The sequence below is a fragment of the Gastrolobium bilobum genome, unplaced genomic scaffold (genome assembly GCF_033153095.1).
Source record: "Gastrolobium bilobum isolate Gb01-03AN ecotype WA unplaced genomic scaffold, APGP_CSIRO_Gbil_v1 utg6021, whole genome shotgun sequence".
NCBI lineage: Eukaryota > Viridiplantae > Streptophyta > Magnoliopsida > Fabales > Fabaceae > Gastrolobium > Gastrolobium bilobum.
In genome coordinates this window covers 618350-634951 of record NW_026899147.1, presented here as the reverse complement: position 1 = coordinate 634951, position 16602 = coordinate 618350, and the positions used below count along the sequence as shown (strand labels likewise).

At 34.1% G+C, this 16602-nt stretch overlaps 1 protein-coding gene and 2 long non-coding RNA genes across 3 annotated transcripts; 1 reads left to right on the top strand and 2 right to left on the bottom strand.

Annotated features, from left to right (window-relative positions):
- Positions 1 to 2909: 2909 nt before the first annotated feature.
- LOC133287649 (putative UDP-rhamnose:rhamnosyltransferase 1) lies at positions 2910 to 4326 on the bottom strand. Its single transcript, XM_061485299.1, has one exon. The coding sequence runs from the start codon at positions 4302 to 4304 to the stop codon at positions 2910 to 2912; it is 1395 nt and encodes a 464-aa protein (XP_061341283.1). The 5' UTR covers positions 4305 to 4326.
- A 4068-nt stretch (positions 4327 to 8394) lies between these two features.
- On the top strand, positions 8395 to 14664 carry LOC133287658 (uncharacterized). Its single transcript, XR_009748273.1, has 3 exons — positions 8395 to 8631; positions 11900 to 12067; positions 14375 to 14664. It is a non-coding gene; the product is annotated as an uncharacterized LOC133287658 (long non-coding RNA).
- Positions 9132 to 11041, bottom strand: LOC133287659 (uncharacterized). Its single transcript, XR_009748274.1, has 3 exons — positions 10412 to 11041; positions 9764 to 9839; positions 9132 to 9633 (listed from the first exon to the last, which is right to left on the bottom strand). It is a non-coding gene; the product is annotated as an uncharacterized LOC133287659 (long non-coding RNA).
- Positions 14665 to 16602: the final 1938 nt, after the last annotated feature.

The following is a 16602-nucleotide window of genomic DNA, read 5'->3' as shown; positions in this document are numbered from 1 at the left end:
CAGTAACTCATCATGCTCTTCCAATTCTTCAATGCAAAGCAACCTTCTCGTTGGACCATTTATGTAATGTGAGATTGCAAATTGCAATAGTTAATTTGTTCCACCAGCTGCAGCTACCCATACATCACAAGTGCCGAGGATGTAAATATTACATGTAAAATGCCATTCAGCAAGGAGGTGAACACAAGGATGCAAACGTGTGCAGATTTGAAAATTGCAATTACCAATGACACATGCAAAATTCTTTTTTGACGAAACACAGTTGCGGGTACAACTATATGTTTTTACAAAGAAATCTGTATATCGACAATATATTGTTTCCATGGTCAATATTCTAAAATGTTTGTAAAGAATCTTGGGATACATCACCTAAAAAGTGGAAGTGCGACCTTATAAACTCCATATTAGTTGCACATACAATTAATATGAGACTATATATCTCAACACGTCCCCTCACACGAGAGCCTTTTGGGCTTGAAGCGTGGACAAGGCAACAGGCCCAGCCTACCTGTGCTAAGAAACTCCACAGAAGAAAGTGGGGGGCGGCTTGACAATGCAACAGGCCCAGCCTACCTGTGCTAAGAAACTCCACAAGAGAAAGTGGGGGGCGGCTAGGCTCTGATACCATGTAAAGAACCTTGGGATACACCACCCTAAAAGCTAGCTCAAAGGGTGAGAGTGCTCAAGACCTTATAAACTCCACATTAGTTGCACATACAACCAATGTGGGACTATATATCTCAACAATGTTAATATTGCAATGTTCTTCTTATCCATCTTTTGGATTCTTATGAAGGGAATATTTTAATATTTTGTGGATTAGCAAACTTCAATTTTTTTGCTTAGATACACGATACATGTTTCACGTTTCAAATGTTTAATATTTAATATTGCATTATTGCTTTGCATCTTATGATCCTTGTTTAAATAGATATTTTATAATATAGATCATCAAACATAAGCTCTTTGGTCTGCGCACTCACGAAGCAATGTGCCATTTGTTCAATTCACTTCTGTTTCTTTATATTACACTAACAATGGTAGCATAGTACTTTGTCTTGTTATAATGATTGGAATATTTATTTTTTTTTGGAAATATTTCAATCGGTTCATTGTTTCGCAACTAATCTGATTCAAAGCGAGTTCAGGATTAAGGTTTTAAATCCCTCCCAAATGTGATACTGGGGAGATTCGAACACATGCTCTCATCCTCCACCTGCTTAGCTCCCATGCACCAACTGAGCTACCACCATCTGATATGATTGGAATATTTTAACAATGTATATTAGCAAGCATCATTTTTGGTCTGCACATTCACGAAGACAAATTTGTAATTTCTCAATTGCTTTCTCTTTTACATTATACTGATGATGACCCAAGACCCATTAGAATTTATGATTATTTTTGAAATAAAATTATCATATTAAAAATTCATATAGGGATTAATTTAGCCGGGACGACTTATTGATCTCATATTATATTTTTGGTCATTTTAGTTGTGACAGTTTGATGGCTCAAGCTTATTAATAATCATTATTTTATATTAATCTACTCATTTTTCATAATAAAGGATTAATTGAGTTCAGACAGCTTTTTAATTCCGTAATCTTTTGGATCATTTTTTTTTTTTTTTTGATAACAATCTTTTGGATCATTTTAGCCATAATGACTTGGTGATTCAAAATTCATTTAAATTTATCGTAAAATTTACAATAATTGAAAGGGGCAGATATACTTACCACCAAAAAAGTTTACCACATTTACAACCAATCTAATCACCGTTGATTTTTGTGAATCTAACGGTTATAATTTATTGGAAATAATAATTAATTAATAAAAGCGATCTAATAATTTCCAATAAATTTTAACCGTTAGATTGACGGAAATCAACAGTGATTAGGTTGGTTGTATAGGTGGTAAACTTTTTTGGTGGTAAGTATATCCTTCACCTAATTGAAAATAATTACATCAAATCTATTTTAAAAGAATTAGCTGAGTTGAGATAATTTGTTATTCCTGCAATTATCATTTCAGATTATTTTAGATACGACAGTGTGATCATCCGAAACTTTCAAATCTGGAACTTCCAAATGAATTATTTTCAAAAATTAAAATCAATCAAGACACAACTATTTTCTATAGAACGACGTAGCTTTGGGTTTTCTATTGCACCGAGAGATACGTCGGAGCGGGTTCTTTTCCGTCAAACCCAAAAATAAATTCTCAAAAATTAGTTTTAGTTACCAATAATTAATTTTGTTTAATTTTTTGAGGTAAAAAAAAGATTTATAATATTATCAATAATTTGCGCACTTAATATAAGGTAACCGTTTTTTTAAACGGACAGTGTAGGGTGCTAACATCTTCCTAACTTGTAATCGACTCCCGAATCTATTTTTTTTTTCAAAGATCAAATTTATTTAATAAAACGGTTTTCCAATATTTTTCCAAATAAATTTTGAAGGTATATGCTAGAGTCTCTAAAGTATTATCACTTTAGACTGCTTGGTCCAGAATCGATTACTTGGGAGGCCTCTTTGCCTACCCGAAAAGCCTTACACTTCACTAATTTGTGGTCAGTAATTAGATGTAATGCAGTTTTAAACAATTAGCAAACCATGGCAAGTGTTTGACATCTTTTGGTTCCTCTATTATCAAGTTAGCTTCTTAGATCAGATAACTGGAGTGTAAGCTATGAGCTACAACTCCGCCTGAATCCGCAACAATACAGAGCCAGCAAAATACATAAAATGTGATTTAATAAGTCAGTGAGCTAGCTAATAACCATTATATTAATATATAACCATTACAATGTTTGAAAATAATAGTAGAAAGGCTCACTGACTACAAGCCAATTCACCAATACATTAACATAAATGATTATTCAAATACTTCTGCAAACTCTAACTTCATATCTGGTTCCATGTTTCATTCTTAAGAAACTGGACAAATGCTTCTATGTAGTGATCCTGGTGCAGCTTCAAATTTCCTACAATTGCAGCAGCTTCTCTTGTTTTTATTCTGAGCTTCTCTCCTTCCTCCAACACCATTGCTTGTCTAAGGGATTTGGCAATGTCATTTCTGGTGAATGACCCATCTTCATTTCTTTTCACTTCGATGGCCAGACCCTTATCCACCAAAAACCTTGCATTTAGAGGCTGATCATGAATGAAAGGTAATACAACAAGGCTGTGGCCAAACTGGAGTGTCTCAATTACAGAACCCCATCCAGAGTGAAACAAAGACCCCCCAATAGATGGATGTGCCAATATTTCCTGTTGTGGTGCCCATCCCATACAAACAAGTCCTCTCTTAGATGTCCTTTCCTTAAAACCAAAAGGTAGAGAATCATGATCATTGATTGCCCAACTAGGTTTTTTCAGTACCCATAAAAATGGCAATTCGGAAACCTCAAGTCCTAAAGCTATCTCAAAAACTTGATCCTTGCTCAGCTTGCACTCACTGCCAAACCCAACAAACACAACAGATTTGGTTGCTTGCTTATCAAGCCACTCAGATATCTTACCCCAAGACCCATCAACAATTCCTCCCTCTGGTCTCTCCACAGGCAATAAACCTACGGGAATCACTGGCTTCCCAATTAGGTTCTGGTATAGATTCAGATATTCACCTTCAATTTCATAGCAACTGCGAAATATCACAGCTTTAGAGGCGCCAAGTACCTTGTCATGCCTTTCAGGGTCACTCACTCCTGATGCATTTACCTCGTGTACACCAGCAGAAAAAGCAATTGCCTCGTGTCTCTGATAAGCCACTGATGATGGAAAAGTCACCCATTCTGGTGGTACTGTTAGATTTTCAGGAGAGAAGCGAGCTTTCCTTGCAACTGGTGGTCCAAAGAAAGCTAATGATGCAGCAGAGAGAACAGAATAAAAAATTAGCTTTACCTGAAACTCATGGGAAATATCTACCATCCAGTGGGGACTAAAATCACAAATTATCCAATCTGGTAGCTGATTGACCAATAATTGCTTCACTGCATGTTGGAGTTGATCATATGCCAACTTTAAGTACTGAATTTTTTCAAATGGAACATCCACAGTGGCCTCAGCACCTTCTGGCAAGAGCTCTTTCTCTAATGATGGTAATGGAAGTTCCACCAAATCTACCAAATGAGATAAAGTTGAAGGAAGTTTAGGAAGCCTTTGAATGTTTTTGGGAGATGATATGAAGGAGACATGAACACCAGCTTTGGCCAAAGCTATGGATAACTGGAAAAATGGCATTAAGTGGCCAAAAGCAGACCATGGAACCATCATCACATGAATTGTATTCCCAGCCATTTCCCTCTCTGTCTGTCACATGACCTTCCCAGCAGCTTTTATACCAAATTAATTCTCATATCACACGCACTTTTGGCATCTTTCCCACCCCCCCCCCCCCCCCCCAAATACCATTGTTTCAACTGGTATTGGGAAGTAGGTTTCATGATAGGACATACCAACAACTTTTTTAAATAAGATATGTGTATTTAAAAAAAAAAAAAAAACTATTTTTCAACATGACTTTCCCAAGAAAGGTTGAAATATCACTTATTTTAATTGTATCAAATCTGAATGATAGCACTGTCTTTAAATAATGCAAGATGTTAATTATTGTAGATAACTTATAAGATATCTCACTTTCGTTTATGTGTTAGAATTGTTCCAACTCTTCAAAATTGTTGTCGTATACTACAGCTAGTATGTAAAAGCAATGAAGTTAGCAGAGTGAGTTTATTAGTTCCTTTCTTAAGTTTTTTTTTTTTTATTGTTCCATTGTTACATCATAGAGTGAAAATGAAAACTAGTGTAAAATAAGAAATTTTGCAAGCCTATATTTGTTACCTCAATGTACTAAAAAGTGGGTGTGCATGATTGGAGCTTGGTGTCATTTGATTCTCTTGATATTGTCATGCTACTTCTACATTAATGGGATAGAACTTTTAGGTTTCTCCAATAGATTAAATTGAAGAATGAGGGGGGTTTTTAGATCACATTAGAAAATTTTCGCTGTTTTTTTTATTTAGGTGTTTTCTGGTCCTATATTTGAATTTGATATTAATTGGTTATGACTGCAATGCAAGATGTTTTGATGATATTGTTATAGGGTGTACTTGCAATTATAGAGTGTACTTGATATTGTTATAGAGTGCAATTGTAATTATAGTTGGAGCTGGTGCTTCGACTTGTGTTTATCCACTGACCAAGAAGCGGGGAAAGCCACTCGTTCCTATATTGTTTGGCATATTATTTGTCACGACTATTATTTGGCATACGGGTTTGGAGCATTGTTTTAAAAGTCACCTCGTACTGGTCATGTTGATCCGAATTTTGGTAATATGGTGTTTTCACTGGTTTGAGCTTGACATTATATCAATTATGTGCTTGAATCAGTTGGCCCGGTTTGAACTGGATCGAAATAGGGTTCGATCGGATCGGAAGACTTATCATTATTTTATTTTTATTTATTGAACATAATATTCATAATTTAATATTTATTATATATTATTTTGAAATTCGATTAAACCACTAACTCAGTTATCCAATACCTCAACAAAGTTAGTGACTACTCCAAGTTTTGAAACACTGATTTGGAGGTATATTAATCGCCAAATTGAGGGTTTTTAATTAGGGGCTAGGACACTTAGGGGCATTGTTGTCAAAAACATAACTTTTTATGTTTTTACGTTTTTACTAGAGTGGTGCGTGTTAAAACTCAAGTAAAAACTGTTATTGGTAAAAACTAGTAGAAATGTAAAAACGGTAAAAACTTGTGTTTTTACCGTTTTTACCGTTTTTACTTAAAACTAAAAATTTAATAAAAAAAGATTTATAAAAAAAAAAATCTAATTTTCATTTTCCCCAAATCATATTCACAATACCTTAATATCTTTTTATTTGGATATATGTTTTCTATAAATATGTCTTATAAAGCTGCTATTCTATTATAAGTTATGTTATGAGAATCGTTTTGTGTTTTTGGATCATTGTGTGCATTGAAAGAAGTGAAATTATATCACGATGAGCGATGATCCAAAATCTACATAGTATATAAAGTAATTAGAGTATATTGGTTATTCATTACTTGTTAATTATCACTGTTTATAATTTTGATACTTGGTTATGAAAAATAATTTTCCTTTTTAGATAGATAAGTGGCTCAATACACATGCTCATTATGTGATATTTTTTTTACATGCATATATATAATTTTGTATCTTGACCTTAAGTGGTAGAAAGTAGAAACTTTACGTTTTGTGTCGTTTCTACGTTTTACGTTTCTACCACCCTTTCCGTTTCTACGTAGAAACTCGAGTTTGAGAACATTCCTTAGGGGGTTAGTTAGGTAGTTTGTTAGTTAGAGTCTTTTGGGAAAAACCTAGATAGCCACATATATAGTTACCGAAAAAAAAAAAGAGTTTTTGGGTTTCAATCTTCAACACACTTGCTTATTTCACCAACTTAGTTTATTAATGCAATTTCCATTTCTACCCAAAAAGTAGAGGTTAATTGTCAAGTAAAAAAACATTATAATCTTTTTAATTAATAGCTCAATTAATTTATTACATTTAGAATATGTACGTATTTTTTTTTTACTTAAATAAATGTTGAATATAATTGGATCAGTATTAGGTGTCTAAATTATTAAATGTTTTTTATGGTACTTAAATTATTAAATGTTTAATGGTGCATTAAATCTAATTTATTAAAAATAGAATTTTACCGACAATAACTTGATTCATCACATACAGATAGAAATAAAATGACCAATCTTTAATTATAACTTAATTATACACAAAAAGATTTTTAAAATTCAATTGAACTAATATTAATATTTTAAAGCCAAACAAAAAATTAAACCTCCGAAATTTTTAGATTATAATTGAATAATTAAATTTAATTTTTTTAATTGATTCGTGATTAATCACTATTGACCTAAATAATTATTTAAATTAAAAAATAATCAAAAAATAAATCAGTTAAACTGACGGTCTAATCTGATTTTTGAGACTTAAAATAATATCAAATATTTCTCTGTATTTATTATTATTAATTATTTTTTATTTTAAGATTTTACAAAAAAAAATAACAAAAATTCGAAACATCTCTTAGGATGTGTGACAACTGACAACCTTCCCATAATTATTATAATTTTTTTAATTTTGTTCTAGAAAACATAAATGAATAGAAATAGTGTTTGATAAAACTGTGTGTTATTTTTTAATAAATTTTATTTTGGGTCCCTAACAAAAAATATGATCCCCACTTTAGTTCCTTACAAAAAAATTATTCCTGAGGTCCCTGATAAATTCAAAGTGTTATTTAGTTGAAATCGTGGTCCTTCACAAATTCAAAAAAGACCTATATTAGTCCTAAAAAGGACTAAAATTAGTCCACTTTCAATTTCATAGGGATCAGACGACTAATTTTTTTTGGTAAGAGACTAAAGTAGGGACCGTATTTTTTGTCAGGGACTCAAAAGAGACTTTACTCTTCATTTTTTTTTTATCCCGAGAATGATCCGGTTCAATTTTTATGCTAGGGAATAGAAAAAAAAATAATTTTTTTTTGCTTTTTTGTTCTTAGGCACAAAATGAGAAACATTTATCTCTTTCAATCACTCTCAACCACTACCATCGTCATTATCACCACCATTATTTCGACACGACCACTGCCACCATCGTCGTTGTTGTCGTCATATCACCAATGTTATGGCCACCACCATGATGTCACTGCTACCATCACACCATCATCACCAACCACCATCACCATGCCACCGCCACCGCCACCACCATTATTGCAGCCACCGCCATCACCACCACCACCACCACACCATATGAAAAAGAAAGTAATGATCCGAAAAAATTTATGCTTAATAGAAATGATTTTTTATTCTATTATTTGTTGTATTATCAAACGCTATTCTCATTCTCGGAATAAAAATAGAACGTGTTATCAAACACATTTTTTTTCTCATAAACTGTTTCAAAGAAGTAGAAAAAAATTATTTCTTTTTAGGATCACTGTCTGGGATTAGAACGATTGTTATGCACACTCTTACACAGTTAAAATATATAATAACATTAATATTATAAGCAGGTTATATTGACAATTTTTTTATAAAAAAAACTTATAAACTACACTATGTCTGACCTGTAATACACTAGAATGTCTTACCGGTAAGATATAATGTAGTTATAAAACAAAAACTTTGTAAATATAATATTCTCCTAATATTTTATTACTATAATTCATTATTAGTACAAAAGAAAAGTGTGTATTATTTTAAATAATGTAAAGTTGTATCATTTTAAATGAGTGAAAGAAAGAAATTTAAAAAAAAAAAGGAAAAAAAAAAAAAGATAGGTCTCGTGTTTGTGGAGTGAAATGTTATGTGGATGAACACTTTTCTTCTCCGCAACTTCTAACCCTCGAAACCCTCAATACCACAGTCTTTATATACGCCGTACCCCAAATCGGAAACTTCCAAGTTCCGGCGAATTTCACGCTTCAATAACTCTCTGCCCGAGTTACAACCAACCGACTGAATTTCTGGTGAAGGATCTTCCCAGGTCTGCTGCATATGATAGCACTTTGCTTCAACACATTCACAAGTATCTGAACAGAGGTTTGTATTTTCTTCGTGTTTAATATATATATATATATATATATATATATATATATATATATATAATTAATCCAATTCTAGTTATGGTTGAAGGTTCCTAAACCCAAATAACAAAAAATGATTGAGGGACACTCAGCAAAAATTTATGTGCTTATTGTTGAAATTATGGAAATTTAAGTAGAGCAATCAAAATGGGCCAGCCCGGCCCATTTAGCCTTAGCCCGTGTTGGTTAGGGCCAAAAAGTCCACAATGGTATAGGCCCACATGGGCCAAAAGCCCTAAGGGTTAGGGCTAGCTCATGGCCTTCCAAAAATTTAATATGTACTTTTTGTTTAATAACTTTCACATCTCACACTAGCACATGCAAATCCTTATGATACCAATTCAGATTAGGCAAATACTTACAAGGAAACTAAATTATGTTAAGTTGACCGAGAAGCTAAATCTAATAGATTGTTTGAACAACACGGTTCTTTATTATTTTTCCCAAGAAGATACTTACACATAGGGGTCATATAGATATTCAAATTCTTCATACAAAGTACAAGCCAAAGGGCCAATGCACATATGTCAATGAACTATTCTAAATAAGAGAGCTCAATCTTCTTTTGTCTTTTTTGCAACTCCAGTTTCCTCTGCCTTCTTTCTTGCTTTTTCCTCTGCTTTCTTTGTAACTTCCTTGGACGTCTCAAGAGCTTGAATCAAGTTCTGCAAACAAGTGTCCACTTCTTCATTCAGTGACTTGGGCATCAGATTCTCAGCAACAGCAGCAGGGGTCATCTTTGTCTCTTCCAACAAGTTCTTAATTATAGGAAACAAATGGTGGGACTCAATATCCAAGTAATTCTTTGCAAGCACCTTGAATGCTTCATAGCAACAATAGGTCAATTCTATGTGCATATTTATCCTTCCTCTCCTAATCAAAGCAGGGTCAAGTTTTTTCACAAAATTAGTTGTGAAAACCATGATCCTCTCTCCCCCACATGCTGACCAAATCCCATCTATAACATTCAATAACCTAGAAAAAGTTACTTTGCTCCCTTTATCATCACAATTAAATCAATTAAGCTCAACCTACACATAATCAATGGATCTAAACTATAAATTTCAACTAGCTACTAATAGAAATACCTCTCTAATCTTCAATTTGAACTTCTTGATGCACATTGGCTTGTGATGTTGTTGTTTCATGATCACTAGAACAAGGCTTGAAGGAGAATAAGGGGAGGGCAGGTCGAGGTTGAAGGATCAAAGTCCCAAAAAAAAAGTTTTGAATTCAATTCATGACACAAAACCCTATTAAATAGATTACGTTATCAGCTAGACTACATGCCCAAAGCTATGTTTAGCAATGCACTGCATCATATAGAAAAACTACACGCCCAGAGCTATGTTTAGCTAGAAACATGTAATATCTGTAGTTTTTATGGATTAGTACAGAAGAACATGTAATCCATTGGCTTGAACCAACATGAATAAATCTCCAAATAGAACCTTAGAACATTCATTCAATTTTAATGTAGGAAAGTAAAGTGATGCCTGGACAGCAATATAGGAAAGTAAACATGTAATCCATATCCATTACTCATGTTCACAATCAAAAAATTTACTCTCAACAAAACAATTTATTTTCCTACCTGAGCAATTGTAATAGACACATCAACCCTGGCAGGTTGCTTTTATCAATTATCAGTCATGATTCAAAAGAAAAGAGACTCCAAAAAAAAAAAAAAAATTACAACAATATCTAAAGCCCAAATCATTAAAATAGATCCATACCTCAGTTTCAGCAGCACCGAGAGGTGCTTCAACACAAAATCACAGGATTGCTCAACAAAATCATAACAAGATGATAATGTCAACTCAGCAATGAGTCCTTCAGCCTGCATTACCACCTCACGAGCAAGATAAATATTAAATTGAAAAATTATTTTGTTGCAAACACAGTAATCATTCGCCCAGTTAAAACTCTCCTAAGTCCTAAGGTCCCTTTCAATTAAACAATAACAGTTACAGTATATAGGAATTCACCCTTCACATACTTTAAACGGAAAAACACAGTGGAAAAACGGTTCTCAGCTCATTCAAGTTCCATTCTAAACTGAAAAAAACAGAGTTTCAAAATGCCAAAAGATTTTCAGAAACCATTATGCATCCTTTGACTATAAGTAGAATCAAGCAAGACCAAAACTCGCGTGCTCTTTTCACGGTAAATTATCAAATGAAAAGAATTCAAAAGTTTAACATTGACCTCAGAGATCTATTTACAAGATAAAGAAAAAAAGAAAAAAAAAAGAAAATTAGAAGAAGAAGAACGAAACCATATTCTGTGAAGAAAAAGAACGAGTAGAAGAAGAACGAGTAGAAGAAAGAAGAAATTACAATAAGTATCAACTGCGAAGAAGAAGAACCGAGTGAAGAAGAAGAAATTGGAAGAAGAAACACGACAAGAGAGAGAAATGAGAAATTGGGATTTTAGGGTTTAGAAAAAAAAAAGAGTGGGTTGGCCCATGGTTAACCCCACCCTAACGGCTTTTTGACCCTTATAACCCTTTATTATTAATTAATTACCGATTTGACCTTGATTATAAACTATTTCAAAAATTTAACCCCCTCAGAAAACATAACACCAATCTGCCCCTGTTTGACCGTTGACTACCAAGCCTACCCGGGTACACCCCTCTGTACCCGGGTATTTTTTGAAAATTTTTGTCTACCCGGGTAGGGAGGAGTGTACCCGGGTATTGTTCTTCGTACCTGAAAAATTGCTTGAATTATTTACCCGGGTAGAGAGGGGTGTACCCGGGTAAATCTTCGACCACCCATTTGGTATTTTTTCTCTCTTTTTTACAGCTAATGAGATAGATCAGTATTATCAAGTTAAGCATGCCTAACCAATTTGAAGAGCTTTTAGCTTTGAGAATGGATTTGGAATTTCCATACATCAACACTGTACTGCTCATCAAAGCGGTCCCTGTTCGTATCGATTATGATGGGGTCTACTTTTATGTACGTCAAAATCGCGCTCCTATATATAAATGTGGTACCGGGTCTATTGGGGAGAGTGAGACGGAAAGAAAATAAAGACGGGGTTCATGGTACAGAAATTTAGTGTGAGCATGTAGCTTTTCATTTTACTGGTAAATGACGAATTATCACGTTCAGGGAAGACATGCATGGGACAAGGTTTGTGGTTGTGGATTTATACTGTTAACTGAGAATTCTCTTTCTGAAATAATCATTGAAAAATATTTGTGTGCTTTACAGACCCAAAAAAGTTGCAGAGGCAGAGCACGTGATAGTCGGTGCCTCCATATTCAAAGCTTGGAGAAGAAGAGTGCATGAGAGATCCAAAGAGTAATCATACCGGGTGGTTGAAGATTTACCCGGGTACACCCCTCTCTACCCGGGTAAATAATTCAAGCAATTTCTCAGGTACGAAGAACAATACCCGGGTACACGCCTCCCTACCCGGGTAGATAAAAATTTTCAAAAAATACCCGGGTACAGAGGGGTGTACCCGGGTAGGCTTGGTGGTCAACGGTCAAACAGGGGCAGATTGGTGTTATGTTTTTTGAGGGGGTTAAATTTTTGAAATAGTTTATAATCAAGGTCAAATCGGTAATTAATTAATAATAAAGGGTTATAAGGGTAAAAAAGCCCCACCCTAACCCAAAAGAAATGAGGGTTAATGGGGCTAGGGCCAAAAATAACCCTCCTATATGTGGGCTGAAAAAATAAGGGCTAAAAATTGGGGTTGTAGGGGCTAGCCCGCGGGCTGGGGGTTATTTTGACAGCTCTAGATATTGTGACAACTAGGGGTGAAAGTGGGCTGAGCTGGGCCAAGCTTTGCCCCGAAAAGCTCAAGCCTACGCTAAAAAATTTCAATTTGCCCTGGCCCAAGCCTATTACGAGTCTAACTGTTAGCCTGACTTGGCCTGCTTATAAAAAATCAAATGGCCTGGCCTAGCCCATTAGCCTATTAATTTTTAACTTCCAAACAGAACCATGAATCCACTTTACAAAATAATCAAATTCTATTGCTAATCCAAAAATCGTAATTTCAACGTCCAAACAGAATCATGAATAACAACAAAACTCATACAATCTGCATTTAAGTCACTTTCAAAAGCAAAATGCTCAAATTAAATAACATATATTTCATCAGATCCAACAAACAAATACATAATATGTAAATTAAAATAATTACAAACACATCATGATGCTTGTAGTAACTAGTAAGTATAACTTCTCCCAAAAACCTTGTAATATATTCATATACATAATTTAACATGCTGAGATGTTGGTTCCTCCTACATAAGAAATAAAGTTAGATTTCTATTAAAATATAATCGAATATAATTAAGTTATAAATAATTATAATTGATGAAATTTATATCTTTTGTTTTTTCTTTAAGGCATATTTATTCTGTTTTATTTTATTTAAAATAAATAGTACAATATAGGCCGGCATGTAGGCTTATAGGTCAGGCCTTGTGAAAGTGGGCCTACGGTCTTTTTATTAAACAAGCTTTTTCAAGACCCAAGTTCAGCCTATTTTACGAAATATACTAGGTCAGGTCTAGCCTGATGTAGGCCGAGCTGTAGGCCCCTGTAGGCTAGCCCGGCCCAGCTTCACCCCTAGTGACAACCAAATAAAGTTACAACCAATATTACAACCACTAATCTCACCGTTAGATTGAAAATCTTATCTGACAGTCCTCATTGGTCTCATAAATATCCTCTCTTTCATCGTCTCTCTCTGTTCCCTTTTCTCTCTCTCACTACACGCTCTGCCGTCGCCGCCGCCTCCCACATTCTCTGTCCCGACGGCACCGCCTGCCTCCGTCGCAGCCTCTGTCCCGACGGCGCCACCTGCCTCCGTCGCGCCGCCGCCGCCGCATCCCGCGGAGAGAGAGACGAATACACGATCTAGGGTTAGATTTTACCAGGTTCGATTTTCCCTCTCTGAGTTGTGCTCCCCTCTCTCTATCGCTGTTGTCCATATCCTCCCTCTCTGCGTCTCCGGTCCCATCATTATAGGGTATGTGTCTGTCTCTTCTTTATCAAATTCAATTAGTTGGTATTTTTGAGTCGATATTTTTGATTTGTTTTTTTTTACATTCCCATGAACAATTATGGTTTAGTTTTTAGTTTGTCTCTGCTTTTGTCACAATAATTTTGGTCTGTACTATTCAAAATTTCAAATGAATATGAGCATGAAAAATAAATGTAGGATGGTGCTGGTCGTGTTATGAATAAAAACATTTAGCTAAATAGAATACAAACATGAGTGGTGTTATGAATAAAAACATTTCTAGGATTACCCTTAACATGTCAAGTTTTTGAGATTATTGGTAAATGGAATGGTAAAGAAACAGTTAACTAAGCCATTGGTATCGTTGCTTACTTGTTGCTGCACAAGTTTCTAAGTGAATATTGGTTCTCATATTGCAGATGCATATACCTATAGCAGATTTTTTAAAGTAGAGAAACAATAGAATACAAGAATCCTATGGCATTAATCAAAGGAAGTTATGCATGTGTTTTCTTGAATGGAGGGGTTAGTAAATATAGCAAGATTCCTTTTTTAACATAAGTAAATATAGCAGGTGATAAAGCTAAATAGCTTTATTTTCTTTTCCTTGTAGAAAGCTTTTAGCACCTATAAGGACAAAGCTGATAAATCATCACACTACTTTTTTTCATAGTGATAAATCTTGCTACTCTGTTTCTTACAAGGGCACTTGCGTGGAATATGAGCATGAAAAATAAATGTAGGATGGTGCTGGTCGTCTTGGAAAGATGCTTTATGCTCGGCAAAGAAAGAAATTTGATTATGATCTAAAACAGGCAGTAAATTACTTGCTGCTTGTTCTGGTCAATTTGATAATACAAATTTGAGCTATACCACAATCATTCAATCTCATGACTCTACTAGTTTGTCTTCCCACCTGTAACAGTAGGATTATTTTTTTCCACCGCCTGGATGTTGCATGTATATAAATGATCGAATGGATATCTATTGAGATGAATTGGTTGTTTTATTTGATATTGTATTAATTTCTTGTTGTTTGGATTATATTGTCATGACATAAAGCATAAAGTTGTTTTATCTTTCATTCGTGTAGTTGTTGCGGATCAATTTGAGGTATCTTGTGCTCTCAAAGCAAACAAAATCTGCTTATTATCCTGAAATTACCCTAAACAACTATATATCAAAATCGGTAGGTATACCCTTTTTGTTGTTGTTGTGATTTTAGAGTATTTTGAGTTCATGGGAATCCCATGTGAGCATATTTTTGCTATTTTTTCGGTTGAAAATGCTGAGCAGATCCCTGAACATATGATTTTGCGACGCTGGAGCAAGGAAGGAAATGATATAATTAGTACCAATAAGGACATTTGTAATTTTGATGGAGAAGGACTCCTTCGCGGCTTTGAAATACGCAATAGAGTTTCAAAACTTATTAAGCTTGCAGATAGGTCCAATAAAGCAGCTAAATTCGCTTGTGATGGTCTTGATTCTCTCACTGAATCTTTAGAAAAATTTCCAACACCTGATGATAGTATTGGTCTTGAGGATTTTGATTCACATTACTTGAGTTCTCACACTGAAGAGTCATCTATGATGAGATTGAATGATCCCAACATTTCACAAACGAAAGGTCGAAAAAGGGAGTCACACAATATCTCACAAGGACGTAGAATTCATAGTGGGATTAAAGAAGCATCAAAGAATACTAATATTTGTGGAAATTGCAAGAAACGAGGACATAATAAGCGTACATGTAGAGAGAAAAATTTAGATTGACTTTAGTTTTTTTTATTTATTTTGGGTTACATTACATTTGTTATTATTTACAACAACAACAACAAAAAAAGGTTTGAATTACCTTTTTTTTAGGAACACCTCTTACTATTTCGTTGTGGCTTTCAAAAAGTGTGAAAAGAAGGGAGATTTGGAGTTTGAATCTTGGGTTTGTTTTTATTTTTCATGTTTTTTGGAATTTGGTGTGCTTTGTTTGATTTACCTATCTATCAGTGCTTTAATTCTATTATTAGTTCAGAGTATTAGTATTAATTTTAACTCTTAATTTGTAGCATCTTGCGTTGCTTCAATTTTTTTATACTACCAAACCATTTCGACTAGTTGATACCAAGTTTTTAACAAAGTTGAATACCAGGACTCGAACTGCTTGGTTAAACTGAAAAATCTATAACATTTTGCTTCAATTCAAGTACATATTTATATTTAAATGAGAAACGATCCTTTCGGAGAAGATTTTTACTTAACTTGATATAATGATTCAATGAACTTTCTTTCGATATGTCACTTTTTGTAATAAACCACGATGAATTAATACTTTGTATAATGACATATCACATGGATAATCTATACCTCATTTTGATAATATGAATACAAAGCTTTTGTTGAATTAAAAGAAGCATAATGCTTGGTTCTTCTAAGTTTACAGGAGAATCATGTGCACAACTGAAGGGAATTCTTCTATGGGCAGTTATTCACACTCCTATGACTTCATGGAGATAATAGTTGCTGCAGTAAATAATGCCTCTTTTCCAAGGGACGATATTTCCATTTCCCTACACCATGACAGACAACAAATTTGGACATTGTCAAGATAATTAAAAAAAAATTACAGCTTAGCAAAAAAATTACAGATAGATTCCAAGGAATTTTGTCCTACATCATGATGGGCATCAGAAATAAAATAGTGAAGAAATAACAGAACCAATGGGTAGTTAAAAGCAAGAACCAGAATCACGCGTATTGGTATTCGATGATACAATAAGAGTTACTGTAAAATATGAAAACGATGAAGTCAAGTAGAAAGCACAAATACTTACAGATAGTTTACTTATCATACCTCTGATATAATCAAACTTTGAATAATCTTCAGAATTTGTAGCCACGGTAAAACCTTCCCTGTAGCCAATCTTTTGTTGAT

Bases quoted from the DNA above. Each gene is read 5' to 3' on its own strand.
- LOC133287649 (XM_061485299.1), bottom strand. From the start codon at position 4,304: ATGGCTGGGAATACAATTCATGTGATGATGGTTCCATGGTCTGCTTTT.